The sequence below is a fragment of the Centropristis striata genome, chromosome 7 (assembly GCF_030273125.1).
Source record: "Centropristis striata isolate RG_2023a ecotype Rhode Island chromosome 7, C.striata_1.0, whole genome shotgun sequence".
NCBI classification, from domain to species: domain Eukaryota; kingdom Metazoa; phylum Chordata; class Actinopteri; order Perciformes; family Serranidae; genus Centropristis; species Centropristis striata.
The window spans coordinates 20,337,160-20,364,862 of NC_081523.1; the positions used below are offsets into that span (position 1 = coordinate 20,337,160).

Sequence of the window (27,703 nt, forward strand, 5' to 3'; positions counted from 1 at the left end):
GCTATATAGGTCCCCATAGGCCAGGTGAGTGGAAGCGGTATAAATAAACCCCAGCTTTCAACCAGGAGACCAGTGTTTGTGTCAGGTTTGATTCCTGTTGGAAGTCATATAAAGAAGTAGTTTTTTATAACCCTTACCATGTCCATGTTTTCCTAACTTATACAAGTAATTTTGGTGCTTAAACCTAACAAAGAAAGTTCAGTTTCACAACATAAAAAACCTGTTTAAATCAGCAAGTAGTCATATTTCTGAGGAATCTGAGACAAATTCCTATGCACTACTTTTAATATGTAGCCATTCGTAGTTAGCAAGACTTTATTTAAAGTTATTTGGACATGTATAAGTGTTATTAAGGGGAAATTTCTATTTGTACTACCACCTTAGGGTCCGATAAGCATATTAAGATCATAATCCCTCTATAACAACGTCCTAACTTACTATCAATAAACAGTAATTAGGGTGTTATTAAGGTAAAATTAGTTTGTTAATGGCCATGTAGGTGTAGAACATAGTCATGCAGAATAAGGCAACAATAAGTGTTTTATAATGACTAATAAAGAGCCATTATGCTACTAATATGTATCCTAAGCATCTAGTTAATGGTTAATATGTATCTTAATATATAGTCTTACCTTACCCAAAGGGCTCTACTCTTTATAAACCAGAGTATCATCAGCCAAACTAAACCAGAGAGTTCACATGCTGTATTTTGGTCTTATTTCAATGTTTTCATTGAAGAAACCCATGAAAGGCTGACAGTAAGTGGCCTGAGGGAAGATATGAGAGAAGTCAAAGATTAAAAATGAGCAGTTTATTTTAAAAAATGAGGTGGATGTTAACTTAACGCACGAGTATCTTCTCTCTCCCAGGACGATGTGTGTTGATGCGCTTTACGTGAGAGCATGTGTGATTGGATACGTGTGCATGTCAGTATGTGTGTGTGTATGTGTCACATTAATTTAGTCTCAGCTGCTAAAAGGCTAACAGCTTGTAGTGCACGCCACCACTGGAAGTCACACTGGGTGAAGTTAAGTTTGTCCCAAGAGAGACAGAGACGAAGAGGCAAATAGGAGGTGACAAAGAGAGAATGATGGACAAACGCCTGTTAAGAGGCTGATCTCAAACTGATCTTTTCCTCTTAACTTTCTGTGTGTGCGTGTGTGTGTGTGTTGGTATTCCTTTGCATTAGTGCATCTGTATTTGTTTGAGTTTGATCCTTTGAGTGAGGCACTCTCGATAATTCTTGCCCGCTGATGTTTCTTTGCATGCCCTTGACTGCCCGCTGTGAATCTTAATTCTCTTTTGGCCCACAGATCTGCCTTTTAAGCAATTTTCATCATTTTCTCTCTGTCCTGCATCTTTTTTTGTTGGCTTTGTAATTCAGTTCCCTTCAGGGGTTTTATGTAAGCAACTGTTTGGGATTTTTGCCACGTTTTACCCCCAAAAGCCAGCAAATAGACTCCTTACTTGTACTGTTTAGAAAGTAGATACTTCAGAGAGCAGGGCATTCATACAAGGTTAAACCTGTTCTCTAAGAGCCATAAATACCCAATTTCTCCTGTTTTTATCCGTTTTTTAAATCATTAAAATCAATTGTAGATTCAGCACTCTCATTTCAAGAAAATCTAAATAAATTCAACAGCAAAGGGAAGAAATTATAAAAGCACAATCTTTGAAATTAACCCTCAAAGTGCATCTTTGAGTTTCAAATCTGACTTATTTTAAATATTCGAAACGGCCTCAATTTGATTTCTGAGGCGAATGCATATTTGTGCATATGGAGCAAGAGCCATATATCAGCTTAATTAATGCAGAAGAGTACAGCTATACCAATGAAGCCTGTATAATGCTACCTCTAACCACCATTGATTACATCCCAAGAGGATTCACCAGCCTTAATGAACGTTAATTACATTGAAATGAAATCCATTGAGATTAGTCAATGAACCGCTGGTACGTATAATATTACCCCTCACTACTATAAAGTGTGTGATGGCTTATTTATGTATGTCCGTGATCTGCAGGCAGAGTCGTATTCATCCTGTCAAGCGGGGCTGCCATGTGCACATGAAACGGAATCAAAATGGTTTTGCGTGGTCGGAAGGCTTCAAAACAATCTCTTAAAAACATATGCGCGCACACACACACACACAGATTTATGCATCGTGCACACAAGACGCACTCGAGCACACATAAACACAGATAATCACTGCACACACATACAAAGACAGCAAAGGCTGTCTCGGTTGGTGGCAGTGTTACCTCCACCAGGGACGATAAACGTCAGTCCTCATCTCATCACCACATGACCCTGTGCACTTGCAGCGGATGGATGGAGATCCATGGATGGGGAGAGGCAGAGATTGTGTCCTAGGGCTAAAATTAGCAATGATTCCTCCCCCAAGGTTTTGCAAGGACATGCAGAGTACGTGCAAACACACATGTATGCACAAAACAAACACACGCACGCTTTTTTTGCTCTCCTCTCTCCCTCCTTCCATCTGCCGACAACTATTTTTGGAGATGATGTAGACAATTGCTTTTCAGTGCTCAGTATACTGGTAATGGGAAAAGTAGAGCTTATAAAACAAACCTTAACTGCTTAAATATGTATTTTTCATTTAAATTTACTTAGACTTTTATTGAGTGGTATCCAACAAAGTTTTGTTCTTTACAAAATTGTTCACCGTACTTTAGCTCTTCTAGAACAATAAATGACTTGATGGAGTTGTTGATATTGATTTTCTCTGCTCTCTGTTACTTCCACCCCCTCTCTATCCCTTTCTAAACTCTAATCATTCCTCCTCCTCTCCCCACCACCATTCTTCCACACTCTCAGGAGATCTCCGACTATGACTTGCAGGAGTTAGTCATGAAGTCGATCGGCCGATTGACGTTGGTTCGTCAGACATTCCCCATGCCCCAGAACACAACTCAGCGCTGTGTCAAACACAACCACAGGATTAACAATTCCCTGTGTGACCCTAAAAACCCCAAGTCTCAGCAGCTGGAGGTGAGTTTGTGTGTTGATTTGTCCAAAGAGCAGATCAGGGGTTTTTTTAACAAAATAAATGAGGATACTGGTATTAACAAGATTAAGTTTTTAAAACAAGATTAAGTGTCATAATAAAAGTGCAGAAACTGATTTTGTAGATAAAAGAAACAGAAAATGTGCGTATTGTGTGTGAATTTAGCAGCTAACACAATTTTTAAAGGGGACTTTTTATGCTTTTCCTTATTATCTGACATATATATTAATTTACTGTGATATATAGTTCACATTAAATATAGCCAAAGTTTAAAATAATAAGGTAAATATAAGTAAGCATAATCCCTGTGAGCAGAAACCTCCAATTTATGACCCGTTCCAAACACTTTAAATATTTTTTCTACACTCAATAACTAGGTTTAAGGGTTTAAGTTACAGCACCTACACTGCTACATAAATGCTAACATCTAGAAAACTTGTAATCTAGTCTAATTTATCCCCAATTTAGGATCATATTCCTACAGTAGTACTTTGGTTTTAGACTTCAGGGGTCTTAAAGAGACAGACGCTACAACATAGCATCGAGGTGCAGCTACTATGGGTAGAAGAAAAATAAAGTGCTTTTTTTTACATTAAAATATATAGATATGTCAAGTAAAAATACAAGTGTGACCCTGAAAATTAGCTCAATAGCTCAATTTTAATAAGTGTTGTTTCTGTAAACAAGCTACAGTTAAAGAAAGATGAAGATGGTAAGTAAAAGGTAGGTAAAAAGAAATGCAAATCTAACAGTAATTAACCTTTTTAATAATATATAATAATAAATTCAGTGTCAGAGTTGGAATATGTGCATGATGTTCCAGAAAAAATAAAAACAAATATTTCCATCTCACTGACTCACTCAACAAATCTGTATTTTCTATTTTACTATTTTACTATTTTCTATTCTACAATGCCATACTGCTTATACATTTTATATACTCAACTAAAAGGTTGAGTGTGAATGTAAAGTGAAAAGCTGTTCATTTGTCGCCAAAAACGATTCAGTCAATAACATCAGTGTTAGCCAAATAGCCAAAGCCACTTTTGGGAGTTGTTGTTGGTCTGGTCTTTGGCATTCTGTCCCCTTTGCAGTTTAATTAACTGAAGGGATGATCAGAAAAAGAAAATTAACTACCAAAGAGCAAGACATCATGAAATTAGGTTCAATCATTCCTTTTACTGGAAGCAGAGAGGGATGTCCAGTGGGAATACAAATAATTGATCGCCAACTGCACAACTTTGCCCCCAATAAAACAGCTCTGTAATCATCGCAACACAGTGTATCAGTCTGAAAGGCTTAAGAGGAAAAAATGGAGCTTAGGTTTATTATCTACAACTCCATCATATTCATCCTGATTGTCAGTAATTTTGGAGGCTCATTTGGATGCAGTGTGTGAGTGTATTTTAGTTTTAGTTTATTTTCAGTTCTTCAGAAAGGTTCAGATTTAGTTTTTGCATATTTAGTTTTACAATTGTAAGTTTTTGTTAGAGCAAGTTATAATACCTCAGAAATATAAAGCTACATATACATTGTTGGAGAACTGTATTGGAATGGCCATATTGTTTAATATTTAATCATTTCACTTCTTAGCACTGCACCATCTCTTGTTATGTCTGTTCAATTTCTGCAGTTCAGTGTCACAAGTTTACAGAAATTCATGCTGTGTCCTTTTTTTCCGTATTTATATCGTTAAAAAACTAAAGCTAAAATTAATATTTGTGTCAGTTTAGTTTTACTGTAATAACATTGGGATGCAGTGACTCTAAACATTATCTTTATCTGAGCTCATTCTTATCCTGTACTGTATATTAAGCCTAATTTGTGTTGAATATGCAACATAAAACCTTTACATTCAGAGACAAAAAAAGACAATACTTTGGCACATAGAAGATGGTCCTATAAGCATCACGCATTCAGCGCACTCATGTGTGATATTCATGTCTCTGAGTTATATGCTGTAAATACACACATCCCGCTGAAATACTTTTAAGTCATATTTAAACACTGGTCTTTGGGTTTTCATTTCAAAATATTTGAAAAGCCAAAGTGCCTAGCTAGTATCTAAAAGCTGCACTGTTGCTGCATCTGTGTCTTTGAAAATTTCTCCCAGGGTTTTAAGGTTTGACATTTGGACATGTCTCCCAATCCAAAGGCTTCCCATTACACCAGGCTTGCAGATTTGACATTGTTACAGCTTATGCCTGTAAGGTTTTTGTTTTTAACGTGGAACATTAATCAGTTTGGAAAAAGCTGTCCCACACCCTTATATGTGTTTACCTAAAACCACACAATTTAACTGACAGCATGGTCATGGAAAACGCAGCGACTTTTTTTTTTTCACTTTCCGTTTTCTTTACTTCACTAATATGTCCCCCAGGGTGGCAATATGTATGCAATTATTGCCCCCTTTTGTGTGTATGTGAGTCATCAAGCTGCCATCAAATAGAGTGGAGGAAAGGGAACACACTCTTATTTATGTGTCAAGAAAAAAAAATGAAATTGAATTAATGTGCTGTTGATTTATGTGGATGCGTGAGAGCCTGGGGGAGCACATTTGATGAAAGTTGGAAATACATTGAAAACAGAAACGTGGTCTTAATGTTTATGTGGATATCTCCCTTTCAAGTGCTAAGACTGTACCATTCTAGGCTTTCACCCACCGTATTAACTGACTGGTCATGTTTATTTGTTTCATAAAATAGAATAATATGAAACAAGAAATGCCCCAAAGGTTAAAAACCAGATGAATATGTAAGTGGGTTTTTTTAATTTTATTTAGAAGGTTGATTAGAGCCCAGAGTTGGTTTGAGCCTTGCCATGCAAAATACAGAAATTGTTAACTCCTGGAAGCCCTGAAGCATTGAATAATGCACGTAAATAAAGCATGCCTCGTGTATCCTAATATGAATCAAGTGCTCCTCAAGTGTAAAAAGCTATCATCAAGAATCAAGCCCTTCAAATGTTTTCATTATTTGTTTGGAGGAGTCTAGTCGTAAGCGTTCATTCTGCTGCGGAGAGCCGATGGTGTACATGTGACTAATGTGTAACTCATTTCAGTCAAGGACAATGTGTTTTTGAGAGTGAGAGTGAAAAAAGGCAGTTGAAGTACCCTGTACACATGTTCATTTTGACATCCTGTGTGTTTGCGTGCGTGGGTGTGGGAGGGTGTGGGAGGGTGAGTTTGAGAGGGAGAGGAAACGAGGGATGGAAGAGAAAGACAGACAGAGAGAGACGGAGGAAGCAGATCAACTCAGCGGTCAGAGAGTGGCCCAGAAGCCCAATTTCACACTGCACTGAAGCACATCAACTCTGGCTGACCACACAAACGCACACACATATAATGCCCGCTTGGAGTGCAGAACCCACTGATCATTGAAGCTCCCCACAGAGCTGTAGATTTTCACTTTAATTTTGGGAGAAAAAGCAATAGGCACAGAGACAGTGAGACAGAATGATGGACGGATAAAGACAGCAAGTGAGAGGCTAAGACAAACTGTGAGAACAAGGATGCTTTGAAAGAAAGTGAGAGAAAAGTTAGATGTAAGATAAACTTGACACTATAGTTTTTCTTTTGTCCTGTCTGTCTGTCAGCAAACTATTTGACATGTTACAAGAAGCTTATATTTTGTCATCTTATCATCTCTCATATAAAGTAATGGAAAACCTTGACATGACCACGTTCCCACTTGGTTCTCTTACATTTTAAAATAGCAGGCTGCAAGCAGAGTGATAGGCTGAACAAGCAATACACTGCTCAGACATGGTTGAGTGTACTGTACGTGTGCTGAATTAATTGCACTGTGTGAGTGTACATCTCTGCTAAAAGAAAATATCAAAGAAGTTTCTAATTCTTATTGAATAAGATAGTCCAAAACCTTAGACTCGATTAAATAACAATTCATTGAATTTTGGTTCCATGGTTGTTGGGACTAATTTGCAGAAAACAATAATATATTGATTAGGAGGGTTACATGGTGTGAAGTATTAAAATGGTTTTATTAACCTCGTTTACATGGATTTGTATAATCACACGGTCATTATGGAAATACACAAATGTAATTTTGGCTTAGAATAAGATCTGCATCAGAGGTTACTGTTTCTGGGCATTTGCACAGAATGGGAAGGATAAAACAAATGTGAAAAATGATTTCACACAGGAAAAGCTGAAGGTATCCCAGGTTAAAACAGGATTTTTCACACTCCATACTCCATACTTAATGATCTTAACATCATTGTTGCTCCAACTGACACAGTCTCCTTAATTAATACTTAATTTTAGTTGCATATTTAAACATTCAAATGTGCAGCATAGTGTTCAGCCACTGTAATGGCAGTATCCAGTCTTGATAAATTTTGAAATATTTTCTATAAATTTAACATTTTTAACAGCCATCACCTAATTATGGACATCATCAATGGCAATATCCCATTTATACCATCATCACTTGCCAAAAGAACAAAACAATCATGCATTTTGCAATCAAAATCTAAAGGTTTTCACAAGCCACAGCTCTGTTTCCCTGGTACCACCTGAGGGTTTGGCTAATACCTGGAACAGTCGCTATCATCCCCTTGTGTTCTCAGAATCAGAATCAACTTTATTGGCCAAGTGTGCTCATGCATACAAGGGATTTTAATTGAGTTACTGTAACTCCTAGTACCTATATATGTCACACAAAACAAAAAGAGGTAAAGAAATAAATGAAAATAGGAGTTAAGTATTTATACACAACAAGTTATTTCAAAACTATTCAAAGATAGTTATGGCTGAATACTATAACTAATTTATAACCAATATAAAGCAGTTAAATATGTATTCACATTTGTACATTTATATTTAACATGAGGTTGTGCAGGAAGACAGCCTGCATGGACACCGGACTAAAATATAATAATACTATCTTAATAATGTTAATATTATATTATACTAATACTAAATAGCTGGAAGAGCTTGAAAATGTTGCTGGGGAGAGGGACGTCTGGAATGCCTTGCTTAGTCTGCTATCCCCGCGACCCGGCCCCAAATTAGCGAAAGAAAATAGATGCATGGCTGGACTATTGCTAAAATATATGTCCATCAGGGTCATGCTGTTGTAGAATAGAATAAACTCTGTTGCCAAAGACATATCAATATGTTTTAATGAATATCTTGTCAAAGGTTTTTATTCCATGAGAGTGAATTTCTGCAGGTATGAGCACACGTGCAAATTTGTGAAAAAAAATAGGTCTTCATGTATTCTGAAATTGTCTAATTTTCTGTCATTTCTTTCTCTATAGATCACCAACCGCTACATTTATGATACCGTGTTGCTGCTGGCTAACACCTTCCACAGAAAGCTGGAGGACAGGAAGTGGCACAGCATGGCCAGTCTGAGCTGCATTAGGAAGAACTCCAAACCATGGCAGGGAGGCAAGAGCATGCTGGATACTGTCAAAAAGGTATGGGAATGCAGAAGAGAACACACACACTGTTCCCCTCAAGTCTTGCAGGAAGGTATTCAACAAGAGTAGGCAAGCATGCATAGTTGGTCGCTCTGGCACACACATACACACACAAACACACACACACACACACACACATGCAGGCACAGAGGTAATCCCGTGCCTGTTCCAAGAGGCAGGCTTCCTGAGTTCTTTGCTATGTAGCTCCAAATCAGAGCATAGGCTGATTTAAAGAGGTTTGTTCAGTTATTATCTAGTTATGTTTGGGTGCATGCATGGACATAGGTGGTAGAGCATTGAGTATTGGGGGTCGAAGGGTCGGTGGTTCGATCCCTGACCATGGCATCCTATATGTCGACGTATCCTTTGGCAGGATACTGAGCCTTAAGTTGCTCCTGATGCTGTGTTTATCAGGGTATGAATGAATTCCTGATGGTGGCAGGTGGCATTGTTTAGGGTAGCCTCGACCACCAGTGTATGAATGTGTGTGTGAATGGGTGAATGTAGTATTAAAGCACTTTGAGTGGTCACAAAGAATAGAAAAGTGCAGTCAATTTATTCACCATTTACCATATGTTGACACACAATCATGCCTGCTATAGAACTCTTATTACATGGCTTTGTTGAATACTTGTCTCCGATTGGTCAGTTATGTAACTCTAGGGTTTATTTCTTAAGAGCAAACCATTTTTATATATACAACACACTGTTGATATGGCCCAAGTTCTCATCAAGAACCATCCAGTCACATCAATCCACACTCCGGGAAATGTAATGTCAACCTGTTGCTAAATTAATGTTAATCACCGAAGTCAGTTATTATGTCCTGCGTCACCCTGTCAAGTTTCGTTTCGCAGTAATTACTAGATCATTGTAATTATCACTCGGAAAACATCCTGAAAAGGTTGGTCTGCTCTCAATTGTCAACATTGTGTCTGTTATGTTATTCCTTACTTAGTCAGTCCTCTTTAACTGGAAATTGTTGTGGACAGTAATTATTAAGCAATATCACACAGGAAGGAGAAATGTTGTACTCTATATAATTACGGTTGTTCAGCCACAGGCAGGACAAACTGTCTCACAAAGTATTTTTATGTCCCTGTGTGTTCCCTAAACATTTAATATGGTTTGAAAAAAAAAAAAGTGATCAGACCGAGGGACTGCTGAACCAGCATACTAGGTTACACCGTTCTGTACAGAAGTATGTGACAATGAGTCTCTTTAAAGACTAAAAGGAGTATAAGCGATCAATATAATCTGATTTACACTATGCAACCAGCAGTGAAATCTTTCTCAATCCCTGACTTATATTGGATGTTCCATCTCAATGACCCAAAGTCACATGACTCTAATCTCTGTTTGTGAACCATCCATCTGTTTCATCAGCCTCCTGCGGTGCTCTACCGCTGTGTGATGCTTGTAGTTGAGTGTGTGCCAGTATGAAAATTGTTTTTTTTTTTAAAGTATTGAAAAGTATTGCGAATATATCTGCCAAAAATGAAGTCTTTACTGACAGAAAAAAACATCATTGTGTGAGTTTGGAGCTCAGTCTTGATTAGTACAGTTCAAAGGCACATGCACATCCCCTCACCCTGCTACAACACGCAGGTTCACTTTCAGATTTCTTCTTATTTTTGGATGTGTCTCGAGTATCTTTTAGCAGTGTGGGGAAAAAAACATATTTTCTCGCACTTGTATTTGCATTTCAAGACACTGTGCTCATTACATGAAATTGAGACCAGGCACCATTGTTCCTTGGCTGAAACACTAGTTGAAACAGCAAGATGCAGTCACTGCTAAATTCATTTATACAATGTCATTGCTCGGTATAACTAAAATCCCCTCCAGGGATGGAGAATGACATGGAGGAGGCTTTAAATAATTCTTGCATTTCTGAATTGTTCTCATCACGTGGAAATTCAATTGTCGTATATTACTTTGAAAGTTTACAAGTTCCTCAGCTCAGACGACTTCATGGCTCAAGTGCTCATGAATTCAAGTGATTGCATACCTTTAACAAAAAAAGCAAAAGCATCAATCAGCAAGTTTTGCTCAACAGTTGACTTTTGGGAGATAGAGGATTTCATCCTGCAGCTGTGATTTTATGAATCTCTGCATTTCACCTTGAGTTTAGGATTGGGTTTGGCACCACTTTCATCACTGTTAAATCCAATTGGATCAATGCCCTCTGTTTTGATATCAATAAAAAACTACTCCAGGGATGGCAGTTTGACTGAATGATGAAGCCAAGTGAAATGCTAATTTAGGATTAGTGTCAGACAATAATAAATGCGGCGCAATGGCTTTCATATCTATCTCTGCATTTCACCTTGAGATCAGGCCGGGGTTTGGCAACACTTTCATCAGCAGCCCCGGCTGTTAAACCAGCCCTGATGGCTGTCTCAACAGAGCTGAGTTAAAGAGCCCTAAGCAGTAATAGAGTTGAGTTCAGCAGCCTGGCATCAGTTCCATTTTACAGTGTATCAGCAGTGTGCTTTACTTACTGTGCATGCCTGTGTGTTTAATCAGCGTTTTGGTATGTGGGGCCATTATGGTAATGATAAATGCTCATTTGCGGCTGTTGATGAGGAGCTCTATTGATGTTGTTGTTTGGTGCTCATTGACAAATGCAGAATGGGAAATGCAGCAGGTGAAACTGCTGTTACTCTGATCCCTAAAATCTGAAGTGTTTGCTGTATTTGCTGGTAGACTACATCTCACAACTGCTATCAGAAGCTGCTATATATCCACCTCCGATTCTCAGTGACTAAAGCAGATTGCTTTAAGACTCATTTTATGTTATTGATCATTTTTAAGGCGGAGTAAGTCCTGCGATGCAGTGCAAGATTTCCCACCGGCTGTTTCAAAGTCCAAGCTTAATTCTTGAAGATTTATTATTGCTTTTATTATAAATCACACTTCTTCTTATCTTGTTTTTTTTAAGAAGCATTCAAACATCAAAAACACATCTCAAGTCTGCTCTCTGATTTATTTCTCTGCAGTCTCATGTGCTCAGTGGCATGTTCTTGGTATCAGGTGCAATTAAAAGAAAGATAATTGTCGTGAATTTATTGTTCCAATACTGAGCTGCCAACATTAATTAACTGAATAATTATGGAAGGCAATGAACAGTATCCGAGCGGGTTTCACCCCTGCCCAGTTTGCAAGGAACCAAATAAACATATACTTTATTAAGGGCAAGGGTGTGTTTGTGATTGTGTGCGTTAGGTCGACCCATGGGAATACAATAATTAAATATATTAACAACATACTGGTGTATTGATGGAGATTAATAAACCAAATGGCACATTAACATCATTTATGAACTATATCATCGTAAATGAGATGCTAATGCCACTATTTTCTGCCCCTTATTTCTATACACATCAACACATACTCACACACACATGTACACATATATACATCCACGTTTAAGATCGTAACACAGAGATGGAATCTCACAAATATGTGAATAAATACATATAAGGACTTGAGAGTGTTGCAGATCAGGCTAAGATGCAGGTTTAATTCCTATAAAATGTGTAATCACATCCACATGATTAGGGATAAACATATGATACACATAGCATAACGTATATTTATTCATTTATTTGTGCATGCTCGCAACATAACCCAAACCACCCCACATGACTGGCACTACCCATACACACAGGAGCGAGCACATACACACACAGAGAATGAATCATATTAAGGAGTATAACACCTCTCCTCCCCTGGAGCAGGCACAGTGTCACTTTCACTGACAGGTCACACTACCGGGAGGCAAGGCAAAGGTTGGGAACTGAGACTGTGTGTGTATGTGTGTATGGCTGTGAGTAAATCTACCTCTCCACACAGGACATTGTACGCCCCTAGTGCAAAGTCTAAACACACTATTCTTTCATCAGCCTGGTGCTTATTACATACACCTCTGCATGCTGTCTGCTACCCAGTTTTTACCAACACTGCAACAATTCTAAAGTGGGATTTTCCACTGAGGGCAAAACATTTTCTCCAAACCTTTCCTATGTTGGACACACAAGTATTATGCACACACGCACATAGACAATCCTACAAATGACAACTTAAACATGTCCCTATGCAGTACCTGTACTTACTGATGAGAAGCAATCATTTCATTAGGGATGGGCAAATGATTCATGTCTCTGCTTGACTATAAGTAGTTATCATATCTGATCTTTAGCAAGGATAAAAAGGTAATTTAATGTCAAATTTAATAGGGAGAATTATTGATGAGGCCTATTATAGCCAAAAGAACATAGATGAGGACTTGCATGATTACAGTGATAAAGATCATAACGACAGTAACGACCACAATGACCACAATCCAATGATCAATTTTACTAAACAGCAGTGATAGTAAAATAAATCAACAGTCAAATAAAAAACATCCCATCTTGTTCTTGCAGTTTGGAGTGAGCGGCCTCACCAGCTTCCTGGAGTTCACTGACAATGGCAGTAACCCCAACATCTTCTTCGAAATCCTGGGAACAAATTATGGAGAAGACCGAGGACGGGGAGTCAGCAGGGTAAGTAGTTAAAACAGAACCCCTGTGTGTGGTGTACCACTGTGGGTGAAGGGGGAATAATTTCTGCTCTAACGCGTGGAGTGGATTTACATAATTCCTGGATTTGCCGGGGAATTTCTCTGCACCTGCTCTCAACATTATTTTCATCTCATATTTATTCAGGCAATTCTTTCCTTGTGGCTGTCACCACTGTGTAGAAGAGTACAACCCTGCTTCCTCTCTGTATTTACTAATGGATTCTTCTGTATTTTTGTCAAACATTTTACAATTGTGGCAGAGCAAATGCAAAGAAGTTAAACTGTCTTTACATTTTTATCTCTTTGAACTCAGATATCTTCTTTGTTCGCCTGTACAGATTAATTAGAGGCATTTTCAAGTAGTATTTGAAAATGACACAGGCAGAATGAATTTAAACAGGTCTCCTAAAAGACATAATTTCCATCACAGGCACAAACAGTACATGAATATTTGTAGGCTCAGCATTGATTGATTTTATTTGATGATTAAAAAACTGCACTGCGGTCATTACACAAGTTAAAAATCACAGAGGATGAAAGCACAATAAAGCCCCAAGGCTTATTTCCATTGTGTTCCTTTGGTAACACTTAAAAGAGCACAAGATGAAATAAAACAACAACAACACCAACAACAAGACAGCAAGTGCAGAAATGCAATCAACTCATAAAATAGCAGGCGGTGGGGTAGATATACCAATGTGCTCTTGTTTTCAAGGATAAAAGTTAAACATTAAAATTGAAATTGAATATGCTACATGGTGCTTTGTAACCATTTCTTCAAAGCCACTTTAAATGTGCTTTGTGAAATGCAGAGTAGTGGGCAGATTGCTGCACTGTAGAGAGATGTGGTTCTGCCCATTAGTTTTTTGAATCAAAAAGGAATAAGGTTTATCAAGCCACCTCTTTCAAGGTAGTCATGACTGTCTCTCCTCAGTGAGAAATAATTAATCTAGTACTTTGGTACTTTATTTGAAAGTGAAAAACATCTTAATATAAATTATAATTTTTATCAATGAGTTAGGCTTTTTGAATTGTGCAGGATTGAGGTGTATACATGGATGCACTTTTATACAAGCCGTATCACTTTATTTTGAGCCTTTTGTTGTTTGCATTTGATTGTCGTATATACCAGGAGTGAAGTCAAAATGATTTTGAGCTAGAGCCCAGCATGCGTGTTAAGAAATTAGCTGTGTCAGAGATGTAGCTTTTTGTAACTTAACTCTTTGATTTATCTTGTCATGGCTTTACTAACCCCTATTTTACGTGATAAAAACCTGTCTAAGATCAATGTGTAACTCTAGTGACCTTTATAATTTTATTTTAAAACCAAAAAGAATGACTTCAGTTTATTCTTTCCAAATGGATGGATAATCGAATATTTACCAGACATCTACTTACATTTTGAAGATGTAAGTAGACTCACTGAGAGTACTCAATAATATCAATCAAACCAATAAATCAGAATTATCAGCATATGAAAAAAGAGGACATGGGCAGCTGAATTTAAGTATTGTATGTAGTATAATGAAAAAGATTAGAGGCCCCAGGATGTTAACCTGTGGCACCCCACATCTCGTGATTCAACATACGACACAGATCATTGTATGCTACTAGATGTATGTTTAATAATAATGTTTCCTCTAATTATATGAATATATTTGTAATAAAGTTTAGTATAGGCTGCCTTTTTCCCCTGATGCATTGGGATCAGAAAAGAGCGTACGGATGGCATTGACTACACAATTTGTGTGGATTATGCATGTAGGTGTGAAAACAGTAGGGTTAACATATGTGACCCAGACTTGCAATGTGCTCTATAATCCCTCATAAGATTCTATTGGACAGAGAGATATTACACAAACACACAGACAGACGGACGGACGGACCAACGGACGGACGGACAGACAGACAGACAGACAGACGGACGGACGGACAGACAGACAGACAGACACACACACACACACACACACACACACACACACACACACAGACACACACACATACACACACACACACACACACACACACACACACACATAGACACAGACACAGACACACACACACACACACACAGTGTTTTTTCCACACTGGAGGGATCTTTTTACAGATAACAGTTGAGATAGTGAGCTGTGATTATGGATAATGTGGTGAGACACCAACATAACGCAGCATGCCATCACAGACAAAATTAATCTTTAAAGCAGAGCATAATTACATTTAGGCACAATTCCCTAATCAGAGAGCATAATTACTTCTGAGGGAATTAAGGCACTTGTTATACAGTATTCCTGCCACAGTCTCCCTTAATACTCTGAACATTTGTTGGTCTGTCACTGGGATTCAATTAAATTCATACATGGAATCAAATGACTAAAGAGAGGCTAATATTCCTCTCAGAGTGCCTGCATATTAACTTTCTCTTTCTCTTGCTGAATCGTGTCTGTCTGAATGATGTAGACCTCTAAAATGGTCTTCATACGGAGCATCTAACCTGCAATAAAAGCATGGCAGATATATGTCGGGGTGGAGAAAAGGTTAGTGAAAATGGCTCTGACCGTCCCACCACCAATGAGAAAACGAAAACCCTTGCCTATCCCAGAATGTGTAAAAATGTAAAGGGAAAAAAAACTGTAAATTAAAACCACGGGATAGCAGGAGAAAATAAAATGGTTATCATCATGCTGCTCAAGCATTCCATTACCAGCATTCACATGTGTAACTGTAAGGATGTCACGTATGCTAAGTACATTGTCAACATCAATTGAGGCCCACATCCTTTTCATTGTGATGGACAAGGACAAGAACTGCTCTGTATGTAAAATGATTTCCTCTGTTCTCCCCTGCAGAGTGAGCATGAAAGAATTCAGGGGGTTAAGGGTGGATAAAGACCTCAATGTAAATTGATTATTATGGAAACCAACCCTGTCCTTTTCACCCCAGGTTAATGTCCTCCCTTCTGTAATGATGCCATGAGTGACAATATTTAATTCACAGGTTAAATATACTGTAAGATCCACCCCTGGTAAGTGACAGTGGCTTTTTATTATTATAATGCATTCAAATATCATCGTCCAGTATGGTTATAGTGCGTCGTCTATTTATACCTTCCCAGTTACTTGGTATGATTAAAAAAATAATAAGTAAAGTGACTTGAGCTATAAATAGTATTCTTAAATTGGAAATATTCTCATATAGTTTATTATTTTTAAAATAGAATTGCCCTTGTGACAGTTTTGTTCAAAATAGCTTCAGAAGATGGAAATGGAGAAAAAGAAAATTCCCAGTAGGACCAGTAGAAACTGAGCCAATACATACTATTTTTATTCAGTGTTACCTGCACTCAGCTGCCAACATACTGACTAAGGCCTGGTGTATTACAGAAACAGTAATTAGATAAACTTACACTTTGGGAATCAGCTTGCAATCACTGTTGGCAACATTAAGCAATCGGCAACAGCAATAACTTTAATTTAATAACGTGGTTGGAATCGGCTGGTGGGGATGTATTTCATGCTGCACGTTCACAGCAGCCACTGTTCAGACTGTCAAATAGAAAATACATTTCTCGATCCTGTTTGACATCAGACATATTAATAATGGCAGAGTAGCATCAGCAATCAAAAGAAAGGGAAGTTTTTCCTCCATATTTTTACAGATTGCAGAAAATTTGATATATTGCTGAACAGTTGTATTTTCCTGAAACGCTGGAAAGGGGTAATTGTTTTAGCAGCAGCTACGGTATTAGCTATGTCATGCTTGTAGGAATTCTCTTGGAAATATCCCTTAATCCCTTAAAGTGTGCTGTTCAGTGTTACAACATTTCAACATCAGCATGCATTTAACACTCCCCACAGTCACATGTTAGAAGGCTTTTCTGCTAAATATTTGATCCCTAGCATTTGCAAACCTTCCTCAGAGCAACCTTCGTTCCATTATTCAGCCTTTACCCTGTGGTAATTTTGTGTCTTCACAGTTGGGGACACTAACAATGACCTTCCCTAGAAGAAACATGTCTAGCTCTTGAACCACATTAATTTTTTTTATCTGAATAAATTATAGATCTTCCCCTTCTCTCTCTCTCTCTCTCTCTCTCTCTCTCTCTCTCTCTCTCTCTCTCTCTCTCTCTCTGCTCACCATGTGCATTAACTTTCATACCATACGAAGTCAAATGTATTTCTCTTGTACCCGACTGCTTTCAGAACACTTATGAGTCTTATAGAAATATATGGATAATGGGTGCAACCCCATGTATTTTATATAGGAGAGCCATTCAGTGTCTGCAATAAAGATTGTGAATTATGGACAACAGGCTCCAGAGAGCCCAGCTACATTGCCTGTATATTGAGATATAAAGTGAGTGTGTGTCTGCCTGGTCACAACATTAGCTGGAAATGCGTACTCCCTTAATTATGGTATTAACTTTACATTCTGTAGAGGATATCACTTGAACTTTCTTTCCAATCCTCCCTCACTGTTCGGTCTCCTCTCTCTCATTCCTGCTGAGAGTCCCACTAATGACAGGCCCACAGTTTTGTTTTCCTATCTTACTTATTCTTCCGAGGACCTCTCTCTTTCTCCCAAACTCCCTTCTCTCGTCATCTTTTCTTCTCTCTTTTTTTTTTTTGCCTCCCTCATGCCTGCCATTTTATGATTCTCCCCAATCTGCTCTCACCTTTTTCAATCCTCAACCCTTGTTCATGACATTTATCTCCATCATACCTCACACATATACATATAGTTGTCTAGTGATAATGATAATAGCAGACATTTCACATCATCGTAATTATTAATGCGACACCGTGGTAGAATTGGCTTTCTGCTCCATTACCTTCAGTGGCTATACATTGGAGCCTATATCTCTCTCTCTCTATACATCTACAGGCATGCTAGGCTCCACTGCTCTCTTATATAGAGGCGACATGTCTGCCATGTGTAATTGCTTCGTTAGATATCTAGACATCTTTAAACGACTTCACAGAGGAAAAATGGCATCAGATTTATACATCAGAACCAGCATAATTTAAAAAAAAATGGTTGTGGCTAAGTGGAGAGTAAAAGGGAGTATGGGGGGGGTGATGAGTGATATGTTGCCAGATTAAGGAAAGGGTGAAGAAAACAAAGGTAAAATGAAACCAAGAGAAGAGCTAGAGAGACAGCTACAAAGGAGATAGATCACCCAATCCTGAAAGACCCCATACACGAGATAGAAACGGCAGCACAGGTCATAATAGAGTCACAATCATTACACTCTCACTCTCATGTTCATGCTCTCTTTTCGCTCTCACATCAGCACATACTCCATGTTTTGGAAGAGAGACTGAAATATTCTCCATCTTTACAAGAATCAGTGTCCTGCAAACTGCGATGTTCTAAAATTGAGGTCACCTTCAATTATCGTCTCCAATCTTATCTGACATATGTGGTGAATTACGCTAAGTGTCTTCACAGAGTCATGGGACCTTGGAACCACCCTCACAGTCCTGTCATCATGTGAGAAACATTTCTCCCATTACATTTTTTGAATGATTGAAGGACGTTTTTTTTTTTTTTAATATGTGATGGCTTAATATGTCCACCGACTCAAACACACTTTCTAGCAGTGGTTCCCTCGGGAATGCATGCAAGCCAACGCACACACAACTGTATGCATAAATATTCTGGCATGCTCGGAAATGCTAAGCTAACCCTTTTGGCTTTGCATGACAATTAATGTCAGTCTGCATGACCGTCAGTGCGTAACATAGAGAAACACTGGGTTTCTTCTGCTTACAACTAAGCAAATACACATGCATGCAGAGAGGATTTGCTATCAAACATTACCCATTTCAGCTGAGTTCCAAAGAGCTAATTATTGTTGACAGAGTTTTTTTCATAAGGCTAAGCCATAGTGACACACAAAGCTGTTATATTCCTTTTTATATGAAATGTAACCGAGAATGGACATCATCTGCAGACTCATTTATTAACTTACGGATCAGGATGCAAAATCTGAATGAAGCCTTTCTGTTTGTCTCTTCGTGGTAAGAATAGTAGTGAATTTTTGCGAGCGCCTGTCCCGGAACAAGGAGATAAATCTTTTATTCAACTTGTTCCAGCTCTATTGAATTTACAGTACAACTGCTTTTTTAATATCTTTTCATTTTTTATGGTTAGTGTCACTGTGGGATATGAGTTTTCAGATTTTAAAGAGCTTTTCTTTGACATTGTAGTCTATGGGGACAATCTCCATGTCTGAATAAACTATGAAATACATTAAATAGATGGCCTTTGCATGTTTTTATTGGCTTTTTTGAGAGAACATCTGGTCTCACTCTGACTCAACATGGTACCCGAAAACATAGCGAGAGCAACGTCCTGCTGAATTTTGTTCCTTCTCAAACACTCACCAATATTGGCTCACAGATTAATATCCTGTTGCTGCTCCCTATCAGATGCTACTCTCACAGTGCAGGAGTAAACCAGATCTCATCCACAAATCACATGTCTGTAATATGTGCACTGGCTTTTACTGGATTGGGAGCTTTATTTAGCGTGTTAGCATGCTAACAGATGAGGTTCATGGAAGGTCATTTTAGGTATCTAGCTATGTGCTGCTGATAAACCAAAGTATTAGACAAATACTTTAAAAGTGTGTTTCTAGCAACCACTCAAAGTGCTTTTAGACTTTTAAGTCATTTACTATTTAAACCATATGGACGTGGTCACCGTGACGTCACCCATTGGTGTGTGGACTGCTCGTTTGAGGCATCAAGTTCAGTGTTACACTCATGACCATCTTGTGTCACCATCATGTTTTCGGAAACAGGAAGCAGACCATATTTGGACAGTTGAGGTGCGAGAGGGATCTGACAACACTTACTAAACGCCTCTCTGCACCAGCAACCTGACGGTGTGAAGTCGCTGCTAATTCATGTTAGCATTAACTGGAGCATTAACTGGGATGTTCATTTTGGCTAGCAAAAAAAATGTAAGTCACTAACCTAAGAATAATGGACAGCGACTCCTTAGAATGTCTTTTAGTCCAACCAAACACTGAACAAGAACTTACTGAACAAAATGTTCAAACAAATTGTCATTAAGTGAAAATACAGTGTGAAAGAGTCAAAGACCAAACCCATAAACGTCCTATATGTATGTAACGTCATATATATATAACTTTGTTATGTACTTTGACATGTTGCCGTGGATACACATTGTTCTGCTTCTCTCCTGATGACTGCTCGCCTTGTTAGTGACCTGTCAATCAAAGGTAGCCATGGCCCAAATCATACAATTCTTTCTCTTCTATTTTCTTCTAAATGGGGCCATTGTTTACATTGGTTTGCGTCACTGCTCAGACCCAGAGGTTGCTGCCTAATTTAAACACATGAATTTGTAGGCTGCTATGGATAGGGATCAAACCACCGACATTCTGATCAGTATGTGACCGCTCTGTCATTTGAGCCAAATGAAAATGTTTATTAAATGAAAAGTTATCTCAATTGTTCCTGAGGGGAACATGAACATATGTACCAAATGTCATGGCTTCATTCAGTAGCTGTCAAGACATTTAACTCAAAAACTCAAATGTCAATGGTGCCAGAGGAAAAGTCAGGGATCATACCATTACATGAATGTACCATCAATGTCTGTGCAAAATGTAAAACCTTTTAGATTGTTTTGGTGTGAGTTTTGGAGGGTTGGAGGCATCAGCCATAGAGATGTCCACCTTGTCTTGAATATAATGGAACTAGATGGCACTTTGCTTGTGGTGCTCAAAGCACTAAAAAGGTACATTTGAAAAACTCAACAGCAATGTCTCTTTCCATTAATCAAGACACGGTTACTCAAGGTAATCCACGGACTATGTTGTGAGCAGTTTCATGAATTAACTTTACTAGAACAAAATGAAACCGCTCATAACAAGGTCTATAGATTATCTTTCATGATTCATGATTTCTGGAAAGAGACAGTGCTGTTTTTCTTTGTTCCATTTTATGTTCTAGACATCTCTACAACCAATATCTCCAATACTCGGAAACTCACACCAAAACAATCTAGATTGATAAATAACACTATACGTAAAAAATATTTCCCTTCAAAATAATAGCAGTTGGTGCAAGCTTCTTCAAGTGTTTAACAGTAAAACTGTATCAGTGTTCCAAGCAGATTTAGGTTTTACTCAAAGCTAAAATAAATAAGACTTTAAGGTCAGATCAAGACCTCTGATAATATCAAATATGCCACAGTTGCTAACAAAGAAATGGGCATAATCATGTGTTTAATAAATTGAAATTTTATACACACATCATGTAGATAGTGTACAGAGGCCTCTCATGCGTCCTCTGATTACAGAACAAAGTAGTGAGGATGCTGCTCTAAAGGGCAAGTTAACCAGCGCTATTTTAGGGAGGTTAGATGAGGGGCAACACCACTGCAAGTGATTATTACAATTATGTAAAAACCTCCTGCAGGGTGAGACGGAGAGGGTGATGAGAAAAGAGAGGGAGGTGAGAGAGGAGGTAACGATGAGTCACACAGACAAAAGACAGGAAGGAGAAATGGGCATTATGTGAATCCGAAATATGAGACACAGTAAGTTCAAGAGGAAGAAAAGTAGAAGTAAATAATTCAAGAGAAAGAGAAACAAATTTGGGGAAAACAAGCAATGAGTGAAGGGCGGAAAGATAGTGAGAGAGGGAAAATATCTCCAAGGGGAAAGATCCCTATTTCTCTCAAATTTTCCGTCCAATTAGGTAGATTTGCATGTATCTTTATGCAGCATGTCTCCCCCTCCTCCAGGCCAGGTGGGAGATTACGGAAAGAATCGAGGGAGCAGGAAGTGGAAGAAGGGGAGATGCAGTAAAAGATGCATGGGTGAATGGAAGATGGAAAAGGGAAAAGAAACGGGAGGGAAAAGCTGAAGAGCAGGGAGGGGAGGAGGGAAGAGAGCAGCATTGATTTGTCCTGCTTCACAGATTCTTTCCCCTCTACTTCTTTCCTTCTCGGTCATCTCACCTGATAGCTGTGTGTGTGTGTGTGTGTGTGTGTGTGTGTGTGTGTGTGTGTGTGTGTGTGTGTGTGTGTGTGTGTGTGTGTGTGTGTGTGTGTGTGTGGTCTGTGTGCATATGCGCGTGTGACAGAAGGCTCTAAAGCTATCTTCATGACTTAGCAGATGTTAAAAAATTGGAAATTACAACTTCTCCTTACATATATACAGAGACACTTAGCCCTCTGTTTCAAAGATTATCCTTACATTTTTACAACTTTACACATTTTAAAACATAGCCTTAATAGGTATAATTAGGTCGTTGTCATCCTGTGAACTGTGAGCCAGAAAAACATGCTGGTGGAGTCTGGAAGATTTTGAGGTGGGGCAAGCAATTGAGTGAAAACTCATTGTTGATCTGTTGGAAATATGTCAGTCAAGGTTAACATGATCTCGAACATACTTCTACTAATAAGTAGAAGGGCAGTCTGAGAGCGCAGACCTCTTCCAAGGCCATGGCCTAACTTGCTGTGTTGGCAAAAGTTAAAAAATAATTGGTATATCTGCCCTGTGATTCGGATTTTCTCCCAAATTGAATTGGTTCAACCTGGGTCCCTCCAGACTTACAAAATGTCCCTTAAAGAGACACATACCAAGAAAGAGACTCAAAATTACCTCAAAGAAACACAAAATGATCACAAGGAGACAAAATCAACTACAAAGAGCCTCATAATGACTATGAAAGTGAGCCACAAAGGGACAAAAACTATTCCACTTTTCCACCAAGTTTCATGAAAGTTGGGCCAGTAGTTTTTTCTGTAATCCTGCTGACAAACAAACAAACAAACCAACAAAAAACAACAACCTCCTTGGTGGGGTAATAAATAATATTGATTATCTTTTAAATATATTCTGTGTCTGTTGAAAGATGAAAACATTGAAACATTGAAAACAACATTGAGATCATCTCTCTGTGTTCAGTACTAAAATGACATGTGCAGCCTAGCTTAGCACAAACAACGGGGGTACAGGGGAACCGCTTGTCTAGCTCCATCAAAGGTGCTTTCAACTAATTCTACGTTAATACATGTAGACAAAGGAAATAAAACAATGTGTTTTAACAAGCAGGAAGCTTACCCATTGGGGCTAACAACTGCTAGGAACAGTGAAAGAAGGCACCATCTCATTAGTCTTGTTCTCATACTGAAGTTGTTGGCTTTTCATGCAGCATACACTCAGAACAAAACTCAGGCGATGCTTGGATTGGCGCTGACATATTGTTTTGACTATGATGAGTGTTTTCCCCCTGCACTGTCATGGACCAATCTCACTGCTGAACCCACATAGATTCAATTGATACTGATCTTCTCATTTGACTCAACAAGTATGTTTCCCAAAAGATTGAGGTATTCCTTTAAGGCCTCAGTTTTTGAATGTGGCTGGGCCAGGAGTACTAAATAATGATTTTCTTTTTTTTTTTTTAACCTTTGTGATAACAGCTTTTACCCTCCTGAACTCATGAATACTTGAGTATTTGCAGGCTTCCTCTGTGGCTTGATTGATGTCAAAGATTTGTTTTAGCTGGAAGGTCATGTCAATCATAAGTGAACACACATGCACTGACCAGCAAGTTATATTCTGGGTGACCACAGCAGCAGTGGACGCTGGACACTAATTGAAGCTGACAAACTGCCTCTGGTGTCCTTGGATCAGCTTAAGTGTGGCAGCGCATGCGAAATTTTGCTGTGTCTCTGTGAGAGGGAAGAGAGATATCAAAAAGCATAGAGAGACAGAAAGAAAGATAGGGGGAGAGAGTTTGAGAGAAATAAGGCAAGCAAATAAGTGAAGCAGACAAATCTGAAAAGGCAGAGGAGTGGGAGACAGCATTTTTTAACTATTACCTGCTGTCACACAAACCCCATTGGGAAATTCATTGTGGTGCCAAACAAAAACACCCGTTGTGTAAACAGTATGGTTTACACCAAACACTCGCCCGGCAGCCACTCGTCTGCTTTCTGTTTGTTGAGACAAGCCAGGAGAAGTTTTATTCCCCAGATGCTCCACTGTCAATCCCGTCTCATGTCTCAGCCAAGACAGATTCTGCGCAGTGACATAAGGAAACAGAGCATGAGCATTTTTAAGAAAATGCTGCTACTGTATAGGTTGAGGTTTATAATAACGTTCTGCTGTATATTGTCATTTGAAGTACTACAGTTTCCTGGGTTTCATGGAAGGAAACAAAGCAAAAATTGAAAGAAAGGATGAAAGAACAGCAGTGCTATTGTGTGTATGCATACAAAAGTTGTCATTCCACTCCCTACCTATTTCTGGGATACTGTAGGCAGAATTGTCTGTATAAACCCTGTGCCAGAAAAGAAAAAAACATACAGAAGAGTGCAGAAGAAGTCAGCATTATAAATCTCTTATGCCAGCCCTCTTCACCAAGCCTTACCCTGTCGATTTGCTCTACCATTGTGCTGCAGTGAAGTATGACATACCCCTGTCTGCATTTTACAGGAATGGTCCCATTTTTCAAACAGTATTTGAGTACAGCACTAAAAGAATAGCAATACATCTATTTTTTTGCCCATTAAATGGTCATTAATCAGTATCAAATATATGCGCTAGGTGCTTGCTCTACCTACTAGTATGTGCAGTAGGCCATTATCAGGCCATTAGAAGTCACAGTTTTGTTAGTTTCATTTGCAGTTTCATTGGGTTTTGGCACAAAGATGACATGATTAGATTTAGGTAGGGGAAGCCACATGGTTAGGTTTAGTAAAAAGGTAATGTTTTGGACTCAATACCTTACATTACTGAACATACGCACAATGGGACTTTTTACGTGGAAAAAAAAAAGTAACTTAAATGTTATAAAAAATGAATGTGGAATTGCTTTACTTTTTGGAGCTTTAGTCTGTCACAGAAACCCCAGTCTCTTGGGTGGAAGTCCTGTACTTAGAAAGCCAACCACTCCCCAAACCATCTTGTGTAGACACTGTTACTCCTTAAACTATGTCAGTCCCTCCTTGCTCTTTTAATAATTACTATGGCCTTGGGCTTGGGTGATATCTGTTTTTTCATACCGACGTACCTTCCTGACGTTTCACTGGGGTATACAATATATAAAGGTATTTGTGTTTTTGTGTAACCCCCCCCCCAAACGCTGAATAGCACCATGGTCCATGTTGGCTGGTTCACCTATATATATATATATATATATATATATATATATATATATATATATATATATATATACTTCTGGATCAAGTCAGTACACTATATGAACACTGAAAACATTCTGGCAGGAAAAGAAGATGTGCCCAGGCTCTCTGTCTGGGATGTCATGTTAATAATACAACATTACTTTGGGTTATAATAGAGAGCGAGAAAAAAGGGCATGTCTGGGTGGATGGAAGAATAAAGGTTCAGAGAGATAAAACGAAATTGGTGGTGGGGGGGCTGGTCGAGTGCTGTCGGAAATGGTGGGTGGATGGGAGGAAGGATGCAAGGAGAGAGGAGAAAAAAGAAGCCATGTTTGAGCCCTCAAGCTAATGTTTTTATTTAAGTCATGTCATAGAGATGGGTGGATGGATGGATGAGTACAGAAGGGAAGTGATAGATGGACAGAGAGGGGAAAAGAGGAACAGGTAAGTGAGGGGGGTTGTCAGTCCTTAGGTTAATCTTTGCTACGGGATGGATGGATGGATGGATGGATGGATGGATGGGTGGGTGGATGGATGGATGGATGGATGGATGGATGGATGGGTGGGTGGATGGATGGATGGATGGAGCAGGGATGTGAAGGAGAGATAAGGGGGTGGCCTAATTTACTCTGACCTGGTTGTAAACATAGTACTACTAGGGTGGCAGCAGAGGATGATAGAGGGATCAGTGGTGAGAGAACAGTGGTATCTGACACCAAGGTTGTGTCCTCGTGTTAAACATACCATGGCTTTGTGAATAGGGTCAGACACAGGCCTGCAGAGAGAAGAGGACAGGGGACCTCAGCCGAAACTTTGAGGGAGGAGAGGGCAGAGAGATTGGTCAAGGATTACAGGACAGAAAGATTAGGTGAGGTGAATAATAAAATTGAAGGAAGGCAGAATCCTATGTACCCACAGAGACAAATAAGTCACAGAAGCAGGCCAGGAGAGCATGTATTCATACTATTGCCCTCACAAGAAGAAAAAAAGCCAAGATGAGCATTGGTGAATCATAAAAGTGTTTGTCAGGGATAAGGTCTTCTCTACAGGAAAGGACACTGCAAGGCCAAGGCTCAGTCTGGTGCAATGCTGCCCAGCCAGGACAATTTAAACCATACTCCATTCAAGGAATAGAAAGGAGATGGACAGGGAGACAAACTGGCAGACAGGAAAGTTTGCAGACAAAAACGATTTAAAGGTAGGGAGGTATTTACAAAGATTGAAACAGATGGGGATTGAAAAAGCATTTTTTTAGGTCGAAAACCCAACTTTATTTATACAGGCCACCTGAAAATGGAGAAATTGGAACAATAAGCTAGAGATAAGAAAGGGGGTCGATGTAAAATATGGACATAGTCTCTGTGACATCACCCATAGTTCTATAAAGCACTAGTATGAAGCTGGCAATGTAAACATGTTTATCTGTGCTGTAATGTTGGGCATCTTAATATAGAGATCTATGGGAATTGACTTGCTTTTGGAGCCAGCATCAAGTGGCCATTTGAGGAATTGCAGTTTTTTGCTTTTGTGTTATCATCATTTTTTTGCCCCTGAGGTTGCTGCTTGATTCCAATGCTGTTGCTAAAATGTGACAAATCGCAGCCTGCCCATTGTCCAAGGGACCAGCAATAGTCATGGTTAGCGATGACATAAAGAGGCCCAATGAGAAATTGAGCCATCAGAGGAGAACCGGACAGGTGTCTTTGTTACTTTACTTCAGCATGAAATTGGCAAAGTCCCCATAACTTTCTACATTTTCTTCCAGCTGAATCTGTGCTGACTCTGTGACAAATATTCCCAATGGCACCAGCAGAGGCACAGGCTTCTGTAATGATGGAACTGATGAAGGAGCTGTGTGAATTGATGGGACCCATCACAGTCTCACTCAGTCCCGGTTTCAAAATCCAGTCTTTCACTCTATTATATTCCCAGACACATAATCATCCTGTCTAAAATGAACACTGCCATAGGATTATGCTTTTTTTTTTTTTTTTTCAAAATTACCATTAAAGCCCTGTCTACTCCCTACACAAAAGTCACTCAGCCACATTCACTAGCATCATTTCCTGAATGGGAAAGTCTTGAGTTGATGTTCAAACTCCAGAAAATACCTACCTTATAGTATTTACGTCCCTGTGGTTTGAAAAATACTTAATATAAAAATAACTCTATTGTACAAACGTTTTCTTTCAAACCATTTGATGCCAAAGTGTTAATTCAGCAAGTAAGTCAAAATACTCATTGCCCACTAAAGTGTAAACTTAAATGTAGACACTCAAGTGCACTAAAGAGAGGGTTGGAGAAACAAAGAGTAGCTGCATGACCTCACTTCTTAGGTGTAATCCTGCCTCTAGAGGCCAATCATGGCCTCTTCACTCTTCCACTGAATAATCAGTAAATATTGGGCCAAAGCTATTAAGAACACCAGCCAATTATTCCCCCTGTAATTACTAAGACCTCATTTTTAGTATGAAGTTTTTTCATCACA

The 27,703-nt window shown here is 38.8% G+C and overlaps 1 protein-coding gene across 2 annotated transcripts in view; it reads left to right on the plus strand.

The window, feature by feature from the left end:
• The window catches only part of grid2 (glutamate receptor, ionotropic, delta 2), a 522,539-nt gene that overhangs the window by 345,804 nt on the left and 149,032 nt on the right, over positions 1-27,703 (plus strand). For both annotated transcript variants that reach the window (XM_059338134.1, XM_059338135.1), the window contains exons 6-8: positions 2,840-3,013; positions 8,310-8,471; positions 12,905-13,024. In XM_059338134.1, the coding sequence (XP_059194117.1) occupies positions 2,840-3,013; positions 8,310-8,471; positions 12,905-13,024 (456 nt within the window). The remainder of the gene's footprint in view (positions 1-2,839; positions 3,014-8,309; positions 8,472-12,904; positions 13,025-27,703) is intronic.